Source organism: Equus quagga, chromosome 13 (assembly GCF_021613505.1).
Source record: "Equus quagga isolate Etosha38 chromosome 13, UCLA_HA_Equagga_1.0, whole genome shotgun sequence".
In the NCBI taxonomy this organism is placed as follows: Eukaryota; Metazoa; Chordata; class Mammalia; order Perissodactyla; family Equidae; genus Equus; species Equus quagga.
The window spans coordinates 79,790,264-79,811,210 of record NC_060279.1 but is presented as its reverse complement, the minus strand read 5'-3'; the positions used below and the strand labels follow the sequence as shown (position 1 = coordinate 79,811,210).

At 50.2% G+C, this 20,947-nt stretch overlaps 1 protein-coding gene across 11 annotated transcripts in view; it reads left to right on the top strand.

Annotated features, from left to right (window-relative positions):
- Positions 1 to 20,947, top strand: part of ANKRD11 (ankyrin repeat domain containing 11) — a 213,829-nt gene that overhangs the window by 155,075 nt on the left and 37,807 nt on the right. For 6 of the 11 annotated variants that reach the window (XM_046681537.1, XM_046681545.1, XM_046681542.1 and 3 more), the window contains exon 3: positions 14,234 to 14,381. In XM_046681537.1, coding sequence (XP_046537493.1) covers positions 14,295 to 14,381 — 87 coding nt within the window. In that variant the 5' untranslated portion in view covers positions 14,234 to 14,294. The remainder of the gene's footprint in view (positions 1 to 14,233; positions 14,382 to 20,947) is intronic. The other 5 variants (XM_046681538.1, XM_046681547.1, XM_046681539.1 and 2 more) reach the window with 1 other exon arrangement.

Here is a 20,947-nt window from a genome sequence, read left to right as displayed (position 1 = left end):
GAGCTTGGGAAGATAGGGCATGCACTCAGCAGGTGTGTCTCACAGGCTGGGATTCAACACATGGTTGAGCACAGGTCCAGGCTCACGCTAGCTGGGTGAGAACAAAGGTGCAAGGAATAAGCGTCGTGTGGTTCCTATGGTCAAGTCCCACTTGTGTGACTCAGGCCCGTTTTACGTACCACTTGGCCTGTGATGCCCTTGAACTGGCTCACTCACTCGCTCTCTTAGGCTTGCTCTGAGTAACAGTCTCTTTCTTAATACACTCTAAGTCAATATGTAACTACTAAGATGAAAAAATGTATGCCACCTGGAAGCACCATACCTGCTCACAGGAGAGCACAGCCAGCACCTGCAAAGCAGATGACTGACTGAGGGGTGCAGATGGTCAGACGGGAAAAGATGTACATGGACAGGCAGCCATGTACACCAGTATGATCATGTGGGCCCAGTAGGTTGATGTTAATCTTTTTTAAAAGTAGTTTTGGCAAGGGTGGGAGACTGGGCACCCTGGTGCTCTTGGTCAGGATGTGCGTGGGGCAGCCTTTCTGCAGATAGTGGCAGTTTCCTGTAGATGTGCATCCTAACTGCCTCTTGTCTCTGCCAAGACGCCAGTGCAGGAATGTAAGTCTGAAGACAGGGCGTGGAGACATGGACAAGGTGGTGAGGTGGAAATGCCACTGTGGGGCATGGGGCTGCAGGACAGGCCACTTGGAGTCCTGGGTTTCCTGAAATGGCCATGTGCTCAGAGCTGCCTATGTCAGCACACCCAACTGAGGCTGAAAGAGGGAGGAGACATATGCGTTGTTTCTGTAAGAATTGTCTGGAACGTGCTAGTATATTGTGTAGCAGAACACTGTGTGAGTGCTCCAGATGAACCCTTGGCCCTCACTGTGTGTGGCCCGTGGACGGAGAATCCGAGCTGCTCATCACACCGAGGGTGATGCTCTGCATGCTGTCTTCACCCCGGTCTGCTCTGTTTGGTATTTGCAGTTGTTTTCTCATGGGAAGATGTTCCTTTATGTCTAAAATGTTTTACTTGTACAAGACCCTTTTGTCATCTCTCCTTTGCTTTGTCCTGCCATACAGTCAGACCATCCTGGCAGTGGCACAAAAGTGTTGATAGTTGTCCAGAGTGGGATGCATCGCAGGGACGTGTCAGCTACACCCCAGAAGGACCTCGAGGACACGCTGTGTTCCAGCAGCTGCTTCATCGGGCGGTGGCTTCTTCCTTTCCCCTTCCTTAGAAGGCACCTCTTGTAGGCAGGCACCTCATATCTCGTGGAATTTCCGGGTTCCCACCAGTGTTACAGAGGCAGTGGTTATTATCTGAACCTTGTGGGAAAGTCTCAGGGAATGCAGGCATGTCAGCGATTTCTACGCAGAGGCCTGGTGATCCCGTCTTGAAGGGTGTGTGTTTATTCAATGAGTGTTTCCTGGGCACCTGCCCTTGCCTTGGCCCTGGGCCTTCACTGCCCCTGAGGACGGTGGTTCTGAGTCCTCAGTTCTCCTGGCTGCGTGGTCTCATGGTGAAAAGCCCATCAGCAAAGTAACCATTAAAGCTTTTTTGAACCAACTCGCAGGAAAGGTGTCTAAGTCGAATTTCCTGTGGTGGCAGCCATCACTTCTTAATTTAGAATCTCTAATAAAAGATCTACCTGTGAGTGTCATTGGGCGACTGAAGCATGCCTTACAGTTGTGTTCACAGCAATGCATCAGCCAAGGCCGTGTCCTGCCACCAGCCTCTGTATGTCTGCTCACCACCCTCTGGAAGCACAGGCCTGGAGGAGACTCAGAAGTGCTCTTGGGAGAAATGATCAAATACACATGAGGGTAGCGGGCCTGAGTGAAGACTTGCTGCTGCTCTGCAAGCCCCAGCTAAGGTGTAGGGGAGGGGCACCTCACCCCTGAGCCTATGTGTGCGAGGGGTTTCACAGACAGGGCTGCACGCCGAGGTAATGTCACCTGCTGTTCTGCTTCTGGGTATTGAGGTGGCACAGAGGCTTTCAGAGGTGTGGTGTGGCAGGTAGGGTAGTGGGTGGCCAGTATGCTGTGTATCAGGTGTAGGACCTCAGTGGAACAGCCAGTCTCATCTGAAGCTCCAGGGTAGCAGAGACCCCTAAATGCAAAGCCCTCATGTGTCAACAGTGGTGCAGGAAATGGCACCCACCTTATGTGTGCTTAAGGATGGGTTGCTCGTTACGTACATCTGTGTGACCACCGAAAGGAAGACAATTGTCCATCCCCCCATCACTTCCATTCTGACTTCTGGTACCATAGGAACCTTAATCACACAGTGTGCTGTCACGGTACCACCACAGTCTGTCTGTTCTCTTGATGGGGGATATTTGGGCTGTTTGCAGGTTTTTCACAAGTCGGTGTGATTGTGAAAGATGGCCTGTGCACACATGTCAGTTGGGGCGCGTCTAGAATGGCATCCAGGTGACCTCCACCTGCAGTGGAACATGGGCAGGGCCTGTGCCAACACTCCTTTCTCCCAGGTCAGGTCCTGGCCCATAAGCCCTGGCTGCTTCTCCCAGGGACCTCACAGCCTGCTGAGTGCTCAGCCGCTGGCCTGGGTGGCACATCTTTTCATGAGTTTGCATCAGTGTGGCTCTTGGCCAGCCTGCAGTTGGAAGTGGCAGGACCTCACCCTTTGTTAGGAGTAAAGCAACAACGAGAGGAGATGGCTCCTTCAGAGGAGGAGGAGGCGCACAGCAGTAGAACTGAACTCCAGATAACAGAGTGTCTTCAAGAGAAGCGTTGAGAACATCCCACTGAGTGCCCTAGATGAATGCCACCTTCAGAGGTTTCCAGCATTAGTAACATGCTTCCTGGGGTCTCCATCTTCAGACCCACCCTCCCTAGCCTTCAGAGAAGAGTAGTTAAGGATCATTGATTGAGCTCTGGGCGAGGTGTCAGATGTTATCCTAAGCTCTTAATATGAGAATGGTTCATTTCCATATTTTATAGTTTGAGAAACCTAGATATATCTGACCACAAACCTTGGGTTAACCAGTTAGGCCATTGTTTCTGAAATGTCCTGACAGCTTCCCATGGTGAGAAAGGCAGTCTCCATCTCTCCCCTCAACACACACTCCACACACCCTGGAGCATGTTCACAAAATCATCTTTCTTAGCGAGACAGTGCATGAGATCATTTCTCTTGTGTTATTTTGCTTTTTAAAATGGCTGTTCATCATGCTAAAGCATGCCGGCTCTGATTGACTCTGATTTTGGAAACGCCCTGGCAGGTGATCCGCTCTGCGCGCCCCAGTTCCCATAGCCAGCTCTCCTCTCTGCTGTGGTGCAGTGTCTTGTGTCTGTGCTCTGACGGATCGTGTGTGGTGAATTGTTGTTCTAGTGTTTATTCTGCGTGCCGATCCTCCTCCATCTGACTGTCTCTTCACCTTCTGCACTCGGTCTTTCAAGGAGCAGACGGTTATAGTTTTGTTGAGATAGTTTATCAGGTCTTTCTTTTGTCAGTTGTACTTTTGGTGTCACATCTGAGAATTCCTTGCCTAGCTCTAGGTCTTGAAGATTTTCTCCTACATTTTTTTCTAAAATTTTTATAGGTTTTTTTGTTTTTTAGATTTATATGTAAGTATTTCATTTTTATTTGGAGCAATGGTAAATCGTATTGTGTTTGTATTTCTGTTTCCACATGTTCGTTGCTAGTTTGTAGAAAAAGAGTGGATTTTTGTGTGTTGATCTGGTATTCTGCAACCTTACTGACCTCATTATCTCTAGGAGTTTTTGGTAGATGCCTTGCAGTTTTCTAGATAGTCACGTTATCATCACATACAAAGTTTTATTTTGTTTCTTCCTTTCCAATCTGTATGTCTTTTTATTTCCTTTTCTTGCCTTATTGTCCTGACTAGAACTTCCAGTCTGATGTCCAGTGGTGGGAGGGGACATCCTTGCATCCTCGCCTGTTCCGCACATTAGGGAGAAAGCGTTCAGGTTTTCACTGATAAGAGTGATGTTAGCTATAGGCTGTTGGAGATGTTCCTTATCACGTTGAGGATACTCCCCTGTACTCCTGTTGTGCTGAGAGTTTTTATCCTGAGTGTTGGATTGTGTTAGATAATTTTTCTGCATCAATTGTTAGGATTATGTGATTTTTCCTTTTCAGCCTGTTGATGTGGTGCATTGCATTGATTGATTTTTGGATATTGAACCAGCCTTGCATATTCTGCTTTTGTTAATACAAGCATAGCCATCCCCACCTCTCCCAAGCTGCCCTCTGCCCTTGATGATCCCGTGGAGGTTGCTCCATAGGAATCCCCGTTGTTCTGCTCCATGGTGTAGAAATGCTGCATGCCCCGAGTAGCACCTAGTGGGTGGACCTTGTGTCCCAGGGCTTCTCCAGGTAGCCCTGCTGTGAATCATCCTGTGCCCACCTTCTCCTGTCCGTGTCTGTGCGTCTTGGGGCAGATCTGGCAGTGGGACATCTGGGTTGCAAGGTGATGGAAACATGAATGCTGTAGGGTCCTCCACAATCCCTTCTTTGAGGGCATAAGGCACAGGGGCACCTGGATCCTCTTTCTGATCTTTTTCTGCACTTAGGCTTGTGGAGCAGCCTGAGAGGAGAGTTCAGACTCACCCCTCCTGCACACCGCTGTTATTTTTACTTGTTTGTTGTTTGCCTTTGAAGCATGTGCCAACCTTTCTCTTCTCTTTTGCCACGTCTGGTCTGTATCTTCACTCTTTCTGTGTAAGACCGTGTTTCTCCTGCTCTGCTTTCTCAACCCCTCTTCCCTCCCACTTTCTGAGAGCTGTGTTTACCTCCAGTTTATCAAGGTTTTTGGTTTGCATTCTGTTCTGCCGTTACAAGTTGCTTGTTCTATGCTTTGCACATCCTTTGGGTTCACTCCAAATGTTGAGGAGCCTTGAGCTGCTCTCCCAGGATGTCTGCATAGCTGTGGTTCTCAACAGGGCCACATAGAGTGATGGGGCCACTGTCCCTTCCTAGGGGTCGGGGCCACTTGAAGAGAGGCTGGTCTTGCAACAGGGTCAGATAATCAACCTTCTGCTTCCTAAAGTGCTGCCAGAGTGGAGTGTGTGCCATGTTGTGAACGTATCTAGCTTTTAAAATTTTATTTATTGTGAAATGTCACATAACCCCCAAAGTCCACAAAGTAAAATGTACAGTTCACTTATCACAGAGAACACAGGTGTATAACCTTTACTGAGAAACCCCCTCTGGTCAGCCTCTCAGTCAGGATCTCCAATCCCCAACCCACCCCCAGGTCCCCAGACTTCCCTGACAATCCTTCTTTACTTTCAGGTGGTCTCCTCACATGGGCATGCATCCCTGAGCACTGTCATTCAGTGCTTTCAGAAATCCATGTCAATATGTAATGTGTATTGTTCTCGACATTGTTTATGAGACTGTCTTCACTGCGGTGCATACCCATGTCAGTGTCATAGCATCGTGCCACCACTTGGGCTGCTCACACACATTGCTGGGGGCACATTCTTGGACATGTGTCCTGGGGCCTTTGTGCTTGCCCTTTTGGGTGCCTGCCTAGCATGAAACTGTTGGGTTATGGGACATACTGATGTTCACTTTGAGGAGACAGTGCCAGGCTCCTGCCTCAGTTCCGTGTCCTTTGCTCTCAGTCTTCACTGATGCTTGGTATCTTCTTTTAATTTTTGTTTGCATTTCCTTAATTCTTAAAGAAGTTGCTAACTTTTTAATCTACTTACTGGACTTTTGAATTCCCTCTTTTGTGAATGCCTGAGTCTCACATCCACTTTTGTATTGGATGGTTTGTCATTTTCTTACCAATTTGTTGGAGGTCTATATATTCTGGATAAGAGCTTTTTGTCAGTTATATGTGTAGGAAATATTCTCTTCTCCTTTATGGGAAGGTGACCTTTAAAAATGTGTTACTTTTAAAGCGTCAGAATTTTCAGACTTTTCCTTTATGGCAGTGTTGCTGATTTAAAAGGTCTTTCTTTACTTTGAAATTGTGAAGATGCTCTTCTGCTGTTGTCTGGTAGCTTAATGGCTGTGCCTTTTACATTTATATCTGCAGTCCGTCTGGAATTGATATCTGTGTGTAGTGTAAGATGGGAATCATGTCGCGTTTTGCCGTGTGGATGTCCAGTTGTCCCATCATCACTGATGGACCAGAACCATCTTTCACTCCTGTCCTCTGGTGCCCCCTTGGTGCTAAGTCAGTGTCCACTGCAGGCACGGGGTTTCTGACTCTGCTCTGTTGTTGGTGCTGTGTCAGCATCATGTTTTAACACTGTTGCTTCAGCTTTTTGACTTTGACTTGAACTTTTGTTTTTTTTACTAATATGTATTTATGTGATTTGAGGTTCTTTCCTTTCAATTTTAAGTTTATTTGCATGAGTTCTTTCTTTTCGTAAAAAAGTTCTTTTCCCCTTTTTTTCTTAAGCCAGTTTGGGCTTCCGCTCAGTGGTCATTTTACAGTTTCATGGGACTACTCCCCTGCTCTGGGTCCGTCATCTCCTCATAGCAAGCCTTTCCACAAGGTTGACTCTGCTCTGTGCTTCCCAGAGGTTCTCCGACTTTTTGGGCTGGGATCCCATATGGCACTTGAGGGTTAGTGAGGACCCCACAGAGCTTCTCATATGTGGCTTATAGCTATCAAATTATTGTATGGAAATATTGTCTTTAAAAGTGTAACTGAGATGATTTTTTAATACTTAATTCATTAAAAAAATAATAAAGTATTACATATAAATTTTTACTGAAAAGTAACTATTTTACAAAAGAAATCAATGATGAAAATTTAGCAGAAAGAGTAGCATTGTTTTATATACATATGCAAATCTCCTTAATATCTGGCTTAAATGAAAGACAGCTGGATGCTCCTCCTTCCGTCTGCACTCCGTCTGTTGCATCTGCTGTTTTGTTTAAAGTGTATGAAGAAGACCCAGCCTCACGCAGACATGTGATAGGAAAAGGGAGGCGTGTGGGAGCCTTCTCACATGAGCGTGGGTTCATCTCTGACATGCGTGCAGCGTGGAGTCTGCAGACCCTGTTGTTTCAGTGCTGGGCTGCAGTCCCTGTGGTGTGTTCTGCGTGTGAATAGGTCTTTCCCCTGTGTTTGTATTATCCCACGTTGGTCATTTGGAAGATAATGGTTCACCAAGTTATGCAGATCTTCCAAATCTTGACATATTTCATTACACCTTATTTAAAAAATAACCTTTGGGGCCAGACCGGTGGCGTAGTGCTTAAGTCCGTACTCTCTGCCTTTGTAACCCAGGGTTCTCAGGTTCAGATCCCGGGTGCAGACCTATACACTACTCATCAAGCCACGCTTTGGTGGCATCTCATATACAAAAAATAGAGGAAGATTGGCACAGATGTTAGCTCAGGGCCAATCTTCCTCACCAAAAAAAGAAATAAATAACCTTTTTCTGTCACCACCAATCTCATTAAAATGTCTTTAAGTATTGGGATGTTGTCAGGCTCATGGAGGTGGATACAAGTTTCCAAAATTTAGATTTCATCTGAAAGCCCAAATTTTATTATTAGCCACAACTACTTTTAATTTTCCTTGAAGTGATAGGCCTAGTTTGTTCATTTTTTGAGAAAATAACTGCCAGATACCCAGTCTGTAACAATACTAGTTTGTCTGAAAGAGTTTTGCAAGTAAAACTTGTGTTCAGGGAACGCATAGCCAGTTGAGCTAGCAGCTCACACACTTGCAGAAGCTCCTCTTAAGATCAGCAGCAGAAGTGTTTCACGCAGGCTTCCATCTTGTCACAGAATATTGGAAGGACAAGATTCAAGGTTTGCAATTTAATAAAATTTATAACGTTTGCTGCTTTATCAAGGGCAGTCATAGGTGATGCTGGCTATTTTACTGTGATTGTGTGACAGTGAGGAGCATGGGGACACAAGGACGTTGCCTTCTGCTAGAGTGAGGCAGTGTCAGCACCATGGGAAAGGCAGGTAGCCTGTTAGTGTTACGCCCCTGGAAGGGGTCTGGGCATCCTCGGGGCCCGTGGGCAGCACTGAGAAGCACCCACTAGAGGAGGCCGCGGGCTCTGCACTCTGCTGCTTCTGTGCAGTGAAGGCCTAGAGCAGGACAGCAGTTGGGTGTGGCTGTGGTCCAGTGAGACTCTGTTTATGGACCAGGGAGTCTAGTTCCATGCAGTTTTCACCTGTCTTGATTTTCTTTGTCCCACAAAGATTTAAAATATATCCCCCATTCTTGGCTCTCAGTTCCTGCACAAGCGGGAAGAAGGATGGCTTTGGCCTGGGGCTGCAGTTTGCTGAGTATGACCTCCTGCCTTCTCCTTGGGGAGGGGACTTCACTTTCTGCATGCTCAAAAATGTCTTTATTTGCCCTTCCTCTGGTTGACAGCATGCCTGACTTTTGTGTTTCAGCCGGGAAATAATGTTCTTAGGACCTTTGCTCCATTGTCACCTGATGCTCGCAGAGTCAATGAGAACTCTGATGTGACCTGTCTCCCCTCCTGGACAAGGACCTGGCATTGCCCCGCCCTCTGGTCTGCATAGGGGGTGTTTGTGCAGGGCGGTGAGGTTAGGGCTCAGTTCATTCCTGCTGTCTGCCCTTAGTCAGAGTCTTTCTGTTTAAAGAGTCGTGTCTCGGCTGTTTTCTTTGATTATTTCTTTGGTAATGTCTTTGCCTTTGTATAATTCTGGGCTTTTGGAATTGGTTCTCCAGAACTTAGATTTTCTCTTATTTTAAAATTTCTGAATCTTTTATTCTCTCTCCTTGCATTTTTCTAGACTTCACTAAAACCAAATTTCTTCTCATTCTTTGTTTCCTTTCTGTAGCATCCTGCTTTGGTTCTTGGCCTGTTGCCTCCTGATGGCTCTCCAGTGGGCTAGTTAGGTGGGTTCTTGACTCTTTTCTCTGCACTCCCTCCTGGTGTGCATGCTAGTTCATGCTGGTCTTCATCTTGGGCCACTTCTCCTCTTCCTGTGGTTACAGCTCAGCTGAACAAGGCGCCCTGGGGGCTGGTGGGCATTCCTTGACCGCTGGTGTGTGTGATCTGCACAGGGTCGCTGGAGCGTTTGACCCTGTGTCCAGCTCCACTGTGCCTTCCCTCTCAGAGCTGCTCCAGCCTGGCCGGGTCAAGCCCTCCCTGTGGACGTGGGGCTCACGGCACCTGTGGGAACATTTGTTGGCTGTGGCTTTTTCCATGGGAGTTCCAGCTGTGATCTACATGAGGCCAGTAAAAATGCCTTCAGAGTCCCCATAGTTTCTTGCTGTTAGCTTGTAACTTGAAAAGGCAGAATCAGGCTAATAACATTCCTAGGGTTTTTATTAGACTGTGGGCATTGCAGTGTCACCTCTCCTGCATCAGGTTTAGTCTTGGAGGGAGCCTCTGTCCTATGTGCTGTGTCTCCTGCCCTTGTAGAGGGGCTTGCAGTGTGATGTTGTGTGTAGAGAAGGGAGGACAAAGGCCCTGCATGTGCTCCATGGGGTGCAGGTCGGGGCTGGATAGGACAGCGATGCTCACACATGAATGCTGCTCCAGGCACCTTTGGGAGGGAACACACTTCATCGTCCTTGTCCAGGGTCCTCTTGTCACGTCTGTCTTGCCAGCCCCTTTGAACAGATTGTCTCTCCAAGCCCACAGATGCAGGGTCCCAGGGCAGGTAGGAACAGCACCCTGCTGGCAGATGCCACATGGAACTTCCATGGGCTGTGTGCCATTTGCAGTGTGGAAAGGTGCAGGGCCGGATGGCCTCCCCCAGCCCTGCGCAACCATGGGTCAGGGGGCTGGCCGCAGACAGCTGTTGGTTCCCCTTCAGGCTAAGTGGTGTTCTGTTTGGGCTCTGACATGTGGCTGCCAGTTGGCAGATTGCTTGAGCCAGCATGTAGGCATTATGCCTTTCATTCCTGGGAGTGTGTGGCATCCCTTAGAGAACTCGCCCCATTCCAGTTCTCTCAAATGCTTTCCCAAATGGCCTCTGTGCCCCTGACAGCCTGGGAACCTGACAGCTGCCATCAGTTTGGGGGTGCAGGAACGGGGCCTGCATCCAACAGCCTGTCCCCATGCAGGCGCTGGTCAGTGACTGAGGCAAGCCTCAGACTGGCCATGCTGTCTTCGGTCACCTTCACCTGCTCTGCAGATGTCTCCCAGGGTGCTGCTGTCTTGGTGCTCAGCGTCAAGTCTGCGTGCATCCCAGTGCACTGTGGAGTGTTTCGTTCTGACGTGGACTAGAGCGTCCTGAGTTTAAAATGGACTTCTGATACTGGAAGCAAGGGGATTCAGGCTGCACTTACAGTGGGTCTGAGCAGGGACAACCAGAAGACAGCCTTCTGGGGGAGGCTTGATGGTCACCTGTTGGGTTGTGGTCACCAGTGAGCTGTGGAGCACATTGATCAGAAAGCCCTGGAGCCCAAGTTGAGACAGCCTCAGAACTTTCTAGAAGGAAGGACCCCCACCCACGAAGACTGTCTTCACTGTGACTGCTCTGTTGGGTGGTCCCAGCCTCTTCATGAGTTTAACAGTGAATGCCCAGCATTAAGCAGGGAAGCCTGGGGCGTCACGGCAGCCCCCCAGCGTAAAGGATCCACAGAAGAGCAGTACTGCAGAGCCTGGCTTCCAATGTGTGGCATCAGCCCTGCCTCAGAAGAAGTCGTGGGCGCTGATGAGATTTGCTGCTGGTTCTGCTTCATCTGTATCATTCCCTTTGCTGGTGCAGCCAAGCAAGGGGCTGACCAGATGGAGGGGCACAGGGTGGTGTGGACCCCAAGGGACCAGGCAGCCTCTGGGAGGGTCAGGATGACCAAATAGATGGAAGAGGATGAGAGTGCATCTGAGCCTCTGTTGTCTGGTTTGTCATTGAGACAATAACAGTCAGGGTGGACCAAGGTCCCATTGGCCATTCAACTCATCAGACGGGCCTTGTGAGGCACGGGGTGGGTTGGCCCAGTGCGTCCAGCTATCCTTCTAGAAACTCAGCTGGAATGCATCACCAGCAAATGTGAGCTCTATCCTTTTGATGCTGAAAGCCCTTGTGAACCCCTGTTTCAGTGACTGAGTTGAACGAGATGAATGTAGTGTTCTAGGATGTACCAGGTCCTGAGAAATTAGTATCATGGTTATCTTCATATTCCTGATTAGTTCTGTACATTGAGGTTTTTGTAACCAAGGACCGTGTCCAAACATGATGTGGGAGTGAGGTGGCCTAGGTGGTCTCGGCTGTCATCGTGAAGGTGGCTCAAGAAGCATGTCTTATGGAAAAGAAAACCAAATACCCGAGGTGACACTCCTAACCTGTCAGCGGTGTCCCCAGTCCTTTGGGGAGGGGTGGAGTGATGTCTTGAGGACAGTGGCCTTTTTGGTAGTGAGTGAGGCCCACTGGCAAGCCCAGGAAACAGCACACTTTCCTAGCTGCCAACACATAATGTCTCTCAGGCTGTCCTGGTGAGATGTGGGCCTGCCTTCACTCCATGACAGGCGGCGTGGAATTAGCTTGTTGATTGTTCACGAAATGAAAATACTGGCAAGTGTCTCCTGTAGCAAGGGACTTACTCCCTGAGGTTTCAGTGTTAATGTTAATGCCAGCATTGACAACCACAGAAGGCGCACCGTTGTGTAGTGCTTCTTGATCTGCAAAGTACTTTCAGAAATGGTAGGGGCACTTTTGAGGGCCTCTGTGAGAAGCCTTTAGGTGACAACTTGTGGGCTCGACCTGGACTTTCAAATATCAAATTTCAAATTTTCAAATATCTCTGTCCCCACTCCTGAGCCATGGCGAGCAGAACTCAGCCCAGCTGTAACACCCATTTGTAAAGCACCTGCTCCTGGGGCGCTGTGAGTGTTGAAGAGATCCTGGATGAGCAAGCTCAGAACTAACCTCACTGCTTCCTCTTGTGCCCTGGCTTCTGTGGGTGTGTTAAAGAGAGTTAGGCTTTGGAGGCTGGGGGCAGTTTCTCTGGAAACGCACTGCTCCATAGCCATAGTGCTGCCTTTCCCGAGCAGGTCAGAAGAGGAAGCAGGCCTTTCAGTTCCAGGACTCAGAGCTCCACTTTGAGTGGAGACCGCCTGGAGAGCCAGTCAGGGACACTGAGGGAGACCACTTGTTTACAGAGTGAAGTGGCCGTTGGTGTTCCCTCCTGATCCAGATGCTATGAACTGGCTGCGAGATCAGGGTGCAGGAGTCATGGAGCTGCATTGCAGCCACACCTGGGCTGTTCCCAGTGTTTCCTGCACGGTCTCCACAGACTCATCTGTGTTCACATCTAGGGGCAGGAGAGTTGGATGTTCCGTGATGAGTTCACTTGATTTTTTCCATCATGAGAGCAGACAGTCAACACTTTTTAGACATTTAACTTCTGGATAATCTTTAAATTTCTGCTGAAACATTGCTGATGCCGTGAGTTTCTACAGCTGTCCCTGCGTCAGGCTCTGAGATGCCATTCCTCCAGGCTGAGATGTTCCAGTTTTGTAGTAGAAAATTGGAAGAGAATGTACAATTCATAGTTTCAAGTAGAGACAGAAAGTGTCATTTGTGGCCTCAGCCATTGGAGCATGTGGATGGAAATACCCAGTCCACCTGCATTGTGTACAGGGGAGGAAGTGAATGGAATTGGTCAGCTTTGTCCTGCTCCCCAAAATGAACTTAGATATGTTCTTGGGTCAGTTAAGTACCAAGAGGATACTCTGTGAGATTTTATCAGTTAATATGGAAAAATAAGACTGGACCTCCAGAAGGTGTGGTGAAGGGCACATTGGTCTTGAGCGTGCAGAGAGCAGGCGGAAGGAGGCAGGAGTGCCACTTACAGAATTGCTCTTCATATGTGATGGAGGCTGTTGAATTCCAGGTGAGTCCATTACAGACAATACTCATCCAAGATGGCACAGCACACAGGGCATTACTATGGGAAGGGGAGATGAAGCAGTGCGCGTGTTGTATTTGTATAAAATGTTTTCTAACTCTGATGATGAAAGTAAGGTGTGACGAGGAGGGCACTTTCAGGAAGGTGGAAGTAGATGTACTTTTTCCTGCTTCTCCTGCCAAGTGCACCTCACACCTTGGGCAAGACGCATGGAACAAACGTGGAGGGCTGGAAGATGGAGAGGAGGCTGTCTTCTAGGAGTGTCCACTCAGGCCCTCCCAGAGAGAGGGCACGTTGTGCTCTGCAGGGCCACTGGGGAAGCACCAGGGCAGTCAGGAGGCAGCAGACAGGAGCGAGAGGAGAGCCTTGGCCAGAACCTTTTAGGGAGCTTCTGCAGGAAAGGCAGGGCAGGGGGAGCAGCTTGAGTACCTCTGTGGGCTGGGCTGTAGGGTGGTCTCCACTTGCCTGCAGGCTGGGATGGTTTACCTTTGAGGAAGTGATTGGCTTGTGTCTGAGAGTGAGGTAGAGGGTGGTGGGTGGTTTTCCTGTGAAAGGCATGTCCACTTCGGGAGCCCTTGACTGTCTCTAAAAAAGGACTGGCCCTGGGAGGGGCAGTCTCGACCCAGACAGCAAACTTGTGAAGATATCCAAACATGAAAAAATAAAGTAAGTAAAAAACTGAGTAATACAGCATATGTCCTGGGATTTCCTGGGAAATGCAGGGGCTGGGGCCTCAGGCCCATGTGCAGGGTCTGGCTCAGTGGGTAGGAATGGGGCACCAGAGCTGTCTGGACCTCCTTTGAGGACTCCCTCAGAGATGTCACATGGCTGCCTTGTAAACATTTTATTCAGGAAAGTTGGGGAATTGGGTGTGCTTGGTGCTTTTTGAAAAGCAGAATGATTCTCGTCCTGACCTTCTGTCTGGGAGTGCAATGTGGATAGGGAATTGCTTTCCCAGGTGGTGAGTTGGTATTGAGACTATGCCTGAGAAGGTGGTGGCCATGATACACCAGACCTGAGGGCCGAGGCACTGCACCTAGGGGTGTGACCTTGCCCATGGGGAAGGGAGGGGTGGGGGCTGCTGCAGAGCATGTGTGGAGCAAGGCTGGAGCCACTGGGAACCAGTGTGCACTCTGAGATCCGAGGTGCTGGCCATCACTTCCCAGAAACACGGCATTACCTCTGCAGGCCGATCCTGTCTGCATCTGTGAAATGCTTGCCCCACCATGTTCTTCCTTGTGGAGTATAGACATTCCTGCTGGGGTTGACCACCTCACTGGTGCATCCTGAGAGGTCCCTTCCTGGGTGGCCCTAGACAGAAAGTTGGTTCTGTTCACTCCGTTCTGTTATGTGAGTTTGAGATTGTCTGAGTTTTGTTTGAGTTCAACAAATCTTAACCCTCTGTGTCCTCTCTTTTGAAGCAGACGGTTGATGATGAAGCAATGGCCGTATAAATGAAGATCAAGTGAGGGGAGAAGAACGATGCCCAAGGGTGGGTGTTCTAAAACACCACAGCAAGAAGAATTTCCTCTCAGCAACGACATGGTGGAGAAACAAACGGGGAAAAAGGTAACATGTCTGACTCTACTCCTCTTCTCCTCCTCTCCTCCTCTCTCCCCTCCTCTCTCCCCTCCTCCCCTCTCCCCTCCTCCCCTCTCTGCTCCCCCTCTCCCCTCTCCCCTCCTTCTCCTCCTCCCCTCTCCGCTCCCCCCCTCCCCTCTCCCCTCCTTCTCCTCCTCCCCTCTCCGCTGCCCCCCTCCCCTCTCCCCTCCTCCTCCTATCTCCTCCCCCTCCTCCCCTCTCATTCCCTCCTCCTCTCCACCCCCTCTTCCTGGCCTCCCTTCTCCCTTTCCTCCCCCTCCTCTTCCTCCCCCTATCCCTCCTTTCCTTGCCCCTCCTCTTCTTTCCCCTCCTCCCCCTCCCCTCTCCTCTCCTCTTTCCCTCCTCTCCCCCTCCTTCCCTCTTCCCCTCTCCTCCTCCCCTCTCCTCCTCCTTCTCCCGTCTCTTCCTCACTCATCTCTCCTTGGTACAGCGCTGTGTCTAGCCCAGGAGAAGGGCTAGAGTGTAGCATTGCCTGCTCTGGGTGTCCCTCACTCCACTGGAGTCATGTGTCTTCTCAGCCCCATCCTTGTGGTGTCCTCTACAGCCAGCATGGAGAAGGTGCCGTTGGCTGGGGGATGTGGAGAGGAGTGATGTTGCCAGACAGGTCTTGCTTCCTTTAAGGGTGTGTTTATTGTTTGGGGACCAAAGTTAAATTTTAAATAAGAGGTTTATGGACAGAAATTACTGTCTGAGTTCACCTTGGTTTGGCCTCATGTTTCTGTCCCCTAGGACCACAGGATTCCTGTCGTGGTTTCAGTGATACCGAATTTGACATTTAATCATATTTGAGTTATCTTGACTAGAAACACTGCTGGATAATTTTACTTCCAATTTGGCTTGTTCTCAATGTGAATTGGAAAATGGGACGTAAATCTAAATCACCTTGTCTTATTTGTGTGCTGTTAATGCTGGGCTCGGGGGACGCACTTCCTGTCCTGCAGTGCCGTGGGGTGACACTGGGCTCGGGGGACGCACTTCCTGTCCTGCAGTGCCGTGGGGTGACGCTGGGCTCGGGGGACGCACTTCCTGTCCTGCAGTGCTGTGGGGTGACGCTGGGCTCGGGGGACGCACTTCCTGTCCTGCAGTGCCGTGGGGTGACACTGGGCTTAGGGGCGCCCAGTCCATGGTGACCATGAACGCGTCAGTTATCTGCCCTGCTAACTCATCTCCACAGCAGGAACAGGAGCGTCTCGTGCAGTTGCTGGTGAGGTGAGATGCCAGTGCTGGATTGCCCAGGCGATGGCACTGCCCTGCCATCACCACCCTTCAGTCTTGCCCCTTTCCCTGCCTCCTTGACTTTGGCTCCAGGCCTTAGTGCTCAGGGGGCACCTGGCTGCTGTCCCTGCTTGCCTGTCCTGCCCTCCCGCCAGGCCCTGTCCCTCCTGGCACTTGGGTCTGGGTGGAAGCCCCCACCTGCTGTTTGTGCTATCTCTGTTGGTGCTTCCTGCTGCTGCGGCTGCTGTGTGAGTTTGTGCCCCTATGTCTGGTGATGCTGGGTTTGGTAAGCTGTGAGGTTAGTGTGTTTTCCATGTGAGAAAATTAGGGAGCTGAGCCATGTAGTTCATTTAGTTTAGGTTAACTGTGAAGCAGTTCATGAACATAGGTGTGCTTAGGTGCTTGTCAGAATGACCAGGTGGGCCTCAGAGACCCTCATGTCTGGGCAGTTGTGTCAGTGTGTCCTCACCCGCTTGCTCCGTCCTCTAGGCCTTGTGCCATGTGCAGGAACAGGTAGGAGCTGCAGTGTGGAACCGTAGGCAGGATGAGCGTGCATGGGAGAGGTGCACGGGTCTGCAAGGCCTGCGAGGGTCTGGGTGTAGCTGGGGTGGGCGTGTGCTGCTGTGCCCATGAGGAGTTGGAGCCAGTGGGGCAGACACGCCCTGGGTGAACTTGGTAATTCCCGCTCTGGTGGTGAAGTGCCGAGAGTATTGGGATGCTTTCACACTGAATAGGCCAACCACCCCTGGAGTCCTGGACCAAGAACTCGGTCCAGGACCATTGGAGTCCTGGTCCCCAGGTCTATGCAGAGCTCTGGATGCAGGCCAGGAGAACCCCTTGTCGCCTCTCTCCTGTGGTGGAGGCCCCATGCAACCCACTCCAGCTACTTTCCTGCCTCTAGACTGGCTCCTTGGGAGCTTCAGACCACTATCCCCATGCCCAGATCTCCACAAGGAGGAATAGGGGCTGAGCCTGCCCTAAGGATTCCCCGCCAAGGCCAGCCCGGCGCAAGGCCCATGGCTCAGCGCCTGCCTCAGCAGTGGCAGCTGCGCAGGCCTTGGGGCGCCCCATCCAGGGGCAGTGGGCAGGCCTCCCACGTGCCTTCTAACACAAGCTCCTTCTAGGCCAGTGTGAGTTGTTTTCTTTTACTTGATGGGAACAGAGACTCGAGTGGCTTGAATGGGCTCTGGTGTGGTCTCTGTGGGCGGCGTGCACACGTCTGCCACAGGAGACTGTGGGTCTGGCTTTGGTATTTTCTCGGTAAGGTAATTTTGTCCTTTTTATTTTTTAATGTACCCAAGATAAAGCCATTCGCTTCATGGAGGCAGACAAACTTTAACACGAGACACCACGTAACAGGGAGCCAGGTGCTCAGTGCTGCTGGAGCTTTCTTAGCTTAAATGGCAATTCGAAATAGACCACCTGGGAAGGTGTTCCTCATGGTGGCTGCAACTGCAGAGTGCTACCTCCACCTGAGGATTCGAGGACTTGGATCCAGAGCTCAGAGCTGGCCAGTTCTGCTGTTGACACGCGTCTGAAGCTGTTTCTGCTCTGTTTCTATCACAAACTCCATTTTTCCAAGATACGGCTCCATGTTACCAAAAGCAACATGTTTTTAGATTTTTCCTAGAGATTCGTGGTAGAATGATCCGTTTGGTGGAGACAGGGCCACGGCTCTGGCAGGAGCCGTCATGCCACACTTACTTGGCAGTTTTCTGCTGTCCTTTTGGCATGAGGTCTACCTGCGTGGATGCAGCAGGAGCGTGGGGGCTGTGTTGGAGACAGCGGTTCTTCCTCGGGACTTCCCCTCAGTTCCCTGCCTTAGGAAATGCTCTGTCACCACAGCAGGCTGCAGATTCCTAGAACATCCCAGCGGGAAGGAGCCTGAGAAGGAACCAGCAAGCCCCTTTGTGGTTGAGGGTGTTCTGTGCAGAGAAACTGAGGGCTGCCGTGATGTCTGAGGCCACCCAGCAAGAACTGATGCCCTGACCCCCAGTCTGGGGCCCTCCTGTGCCAGTCCTCCTCTCCGTCTCACACAGTGTCCTTCTCCTTGTGCTTGGCACACACCACTCAGGGGAGACTGCATAGCAGCTCACAGTCACTCCAGGTTGCTGTGGTGCAGAGTTCACTTTCTTTTGTGCTAGACCAGTGGTTCTCAGAGCATATCCTCAGACCTGTGGCATCATCTGGAACCTTTCAGGAGTGCATATGCTCAGCCCCACCCAGACCTAATGTATCAGAAACTTGGAGGCTGGGTGCCTGCCTTCTGTTCTAACTAGCCCCTTAGGGACGTGGTGAGTGCTCTGGTCTGAGAACTGTGCATGTGCTCTCTACAACGCAAACTGTAGCATCCAGTGGTCCCTGCAGAGTGTTCTTAGAGGAAACCCCAGGGCCAGTCTAGAGAAGTTACAGACTCCTCTGTAAGTGAAGGCCTCTGCTTGAAGGCCAGCAGGCCCACCTCTCCCTGAGGGATGGGGCCTGTCTTCAGAGGTGGTATTGTCAGTGCTGTGAGTGGACATGCTTGGGACCCCATGCCCCTGCCTCCTTTCATCCAAGAAGAATGACTTCAAAAGTCGCCTCAGTTTGGAAGCTGGAAGGAGCATGGTGATGTGGCCTTGACTCATAGCTGCTTCATCCTGTGGGGTTTTTTTTTCCTTTTTTTTTTGAGGAAGATTAACCCTGAGCTAACTACTGCCAGTTCTCCTCTTTTTGCTGAGGAACCCTGGACCTGAGCTAACATCCGTGCCCATCTTCCTCTACTTTCTATGTGGGATGCCTACCACAGGACGGCTTGCCACGCGGTGCTGTGTCCGCACCCGGGAATCTGAACCGGTAAACCCTGGGCCGCTGAGAAGTGCGACGTGCAAACTTAACCGCTGTGCCACCGGGCCAGCCCCATCGTCCTGTGGTTTTACAGGCAGGTCTTGGACGAGTCCGCATGGCCCCAGCTCCGTGTGCTCCTCTTGATCCTGGGGAGCCCTAGGAGCACCTGGTTCCTCAAATCCTAAAGAAATCCATGGAAGGAAGAGCAGGCAGTGATGTCCTAATAATCAAATCACAGAAAGGATGACAGTGGCTCCAGTTTCCAAGGATCCCACGCCCCCGAGCGTGTCAGCAACTTTCCAGGCTTCAGACAGGCTTTCTAGTGGCAGCGAAGGAGAGTCAGGTTATTTTCCCAGATGGACTACTGCAGTCTCTGTGACCTGGAGAGTAAGTGCTGACTGTTGGGATTTCTGGCTGTCTGTTTTGCAAGGGCAGGGAGGGAATAGAGAAAAACTACAGAAGAAGCAAGATGTGCCAGGCTTGAATCCCCTTCTGCTCCCAGAGTGGTCCTGGGGTGAAGAGGTGGCCACACATCAGTTACCAGTTTCTGCTCACTTACCCAAAGGGCTTCCCAGCCACTGGTCCAACCTGAGCCAGTGCCTGCCTCCACTGCCCCTCTGCCCTTACACTCCACTATCCTTTTCGGTAGCATGTGCCACCCTCTGACACACCGAGCATTTGCTGCCTTGTTATTTCCTGTCTCCCACCACAAGGTAAGCCTCTGGGAGGAGCCATGTTGTGTGGTTTTTCACAATGTTCCCAGCTTCTGGAACAGTGCTGCATACACTGGGCCCCTCGCTAGGCATTATTGTGTGAATGCTGAGCACCTCGGATGAGCTGACACCCCCAGATGCTCACACCAGATTTCACAAGAAGGAGCAGCCAGGCCTTTGAGACACATGGGCTGGGAAGGGGGAGTGAAGGTCTTTACTCACAGACGACGTGATCATCTAGGGAGAAAATCCTGAGGCATCTACATAGAAGGTACAAGAGCGAGGCATGAGCTTAGCAAGGTTGCACAGTACAGAGCCAGGGACACAAAAATGTATTTCTAAAAACTAGTCATGAAAAACTGGGTATTAAAATTTAAAAATACTTTTATAGTAGCATCAAAAATGTAGATTTTTTTTTTAGGGATAAGTTTGATGAAAGGTGGGCAAGACCTGTTCTCTGGAAGCTTGCAGAATGTTGCTGAGAGACATGAAGGCAGATGGAAACATGTTCATTTGCAGAGAACTTTCCATGTTGTTTAGTGCTTGGCCTCCCCAAGTCGATCTATATGTTCATTCTGATACCAACCAAAATCTCCATGGGCTTTTTGGTAGAAACTGATAAGCTGACTCTAAAGTTCAAACGGAAATTCAGAGGACCTAAGAGTCACCAAAGCCACTTTGAAAAGGAAGAACAAAGTTGCAGGATGTCAGCTACCTGATTTCAGTTCACTACAATAATAAGATAGTACGGTATTAGCATAGGACAGGCGCATTGATGAGTGGAACACGAGAAAGTCCACAAATAGATGCCGTGTGTGTGGTCAGTCGCTTTTCAGTAAGGACGCCTAGGCAGCTCAGTTGGGAAAGGACAATCTTTTCAACAAATGGAGGTGGAACAATTGGATTGACGTACCTATGCTGTTTATAGTGGCTGATAGAATTTCAGTTCCTGTCGGGCTCTTTCCCTGTTGGTCATTTACAGGTAAGAGTTAGTTAATCATGGTGAAGGTTCCAGGTGAGTGTGTCAGGTGGACCGTGACCATCTTCCAGACAGTTGCTCCCTCTGGACAGCCTGGCGTGGTATGGGATTAAAAGTCAGTTTCCCCTCTCTGCCCATGATGTGTGGGGAGCCCCCTCCTCAAGCATATTGTGAGGATACGTGAGGTAACATGGGCTGATAGGGTCACTGCCTGTCCCTGCGCCATAGCTGCTACCCCCCTGGCACTTTTTATGGCATATTGGGGTTTGACAAGGAGGCAGCTGATAAAAGTTGAATTTAATGTTTCAGGGGTTCTTTTAGCATTTAGGAAATGAAAACATTTTGTAACATGTTCAGTTGGTCTTAGGAGCCCTGTCTTACTAGTAAGGAACGTTCAGTGCGGTTGAATGAACTCACTGCCCCAAGCCCTGCTGCCCAGCCAGGTTCTGAACCAGGTTTGCCCTGAGAACCTCATCGGAGCCCCTGCCACCCCTGTCGTCAGCTCAGCTGGAGCCCCGAGGTGCTCCAGGGGCACTGCAGGTGCCACTAGTGAGGTGAGGACCTGAGGCTTGAAGGCTTCTGTGAACTTCTTTAGTGAGGTGTCCACACAGCACATCATGTTTTGTATTTCAGTTTTAAAACCTGGGTTAATCACCATCCAGATCAAAAACACAGTATTACCGGCATCCACGGGGCCTTCCTGTGCAGTCTGCAGTGACCACTCCTGACCAGAGTGACCTCTGTGCTGACCTCTGTCAGCGTAGGCACATTTTCACTGTTGGGTTTTCCGTGAGGGGATCAGT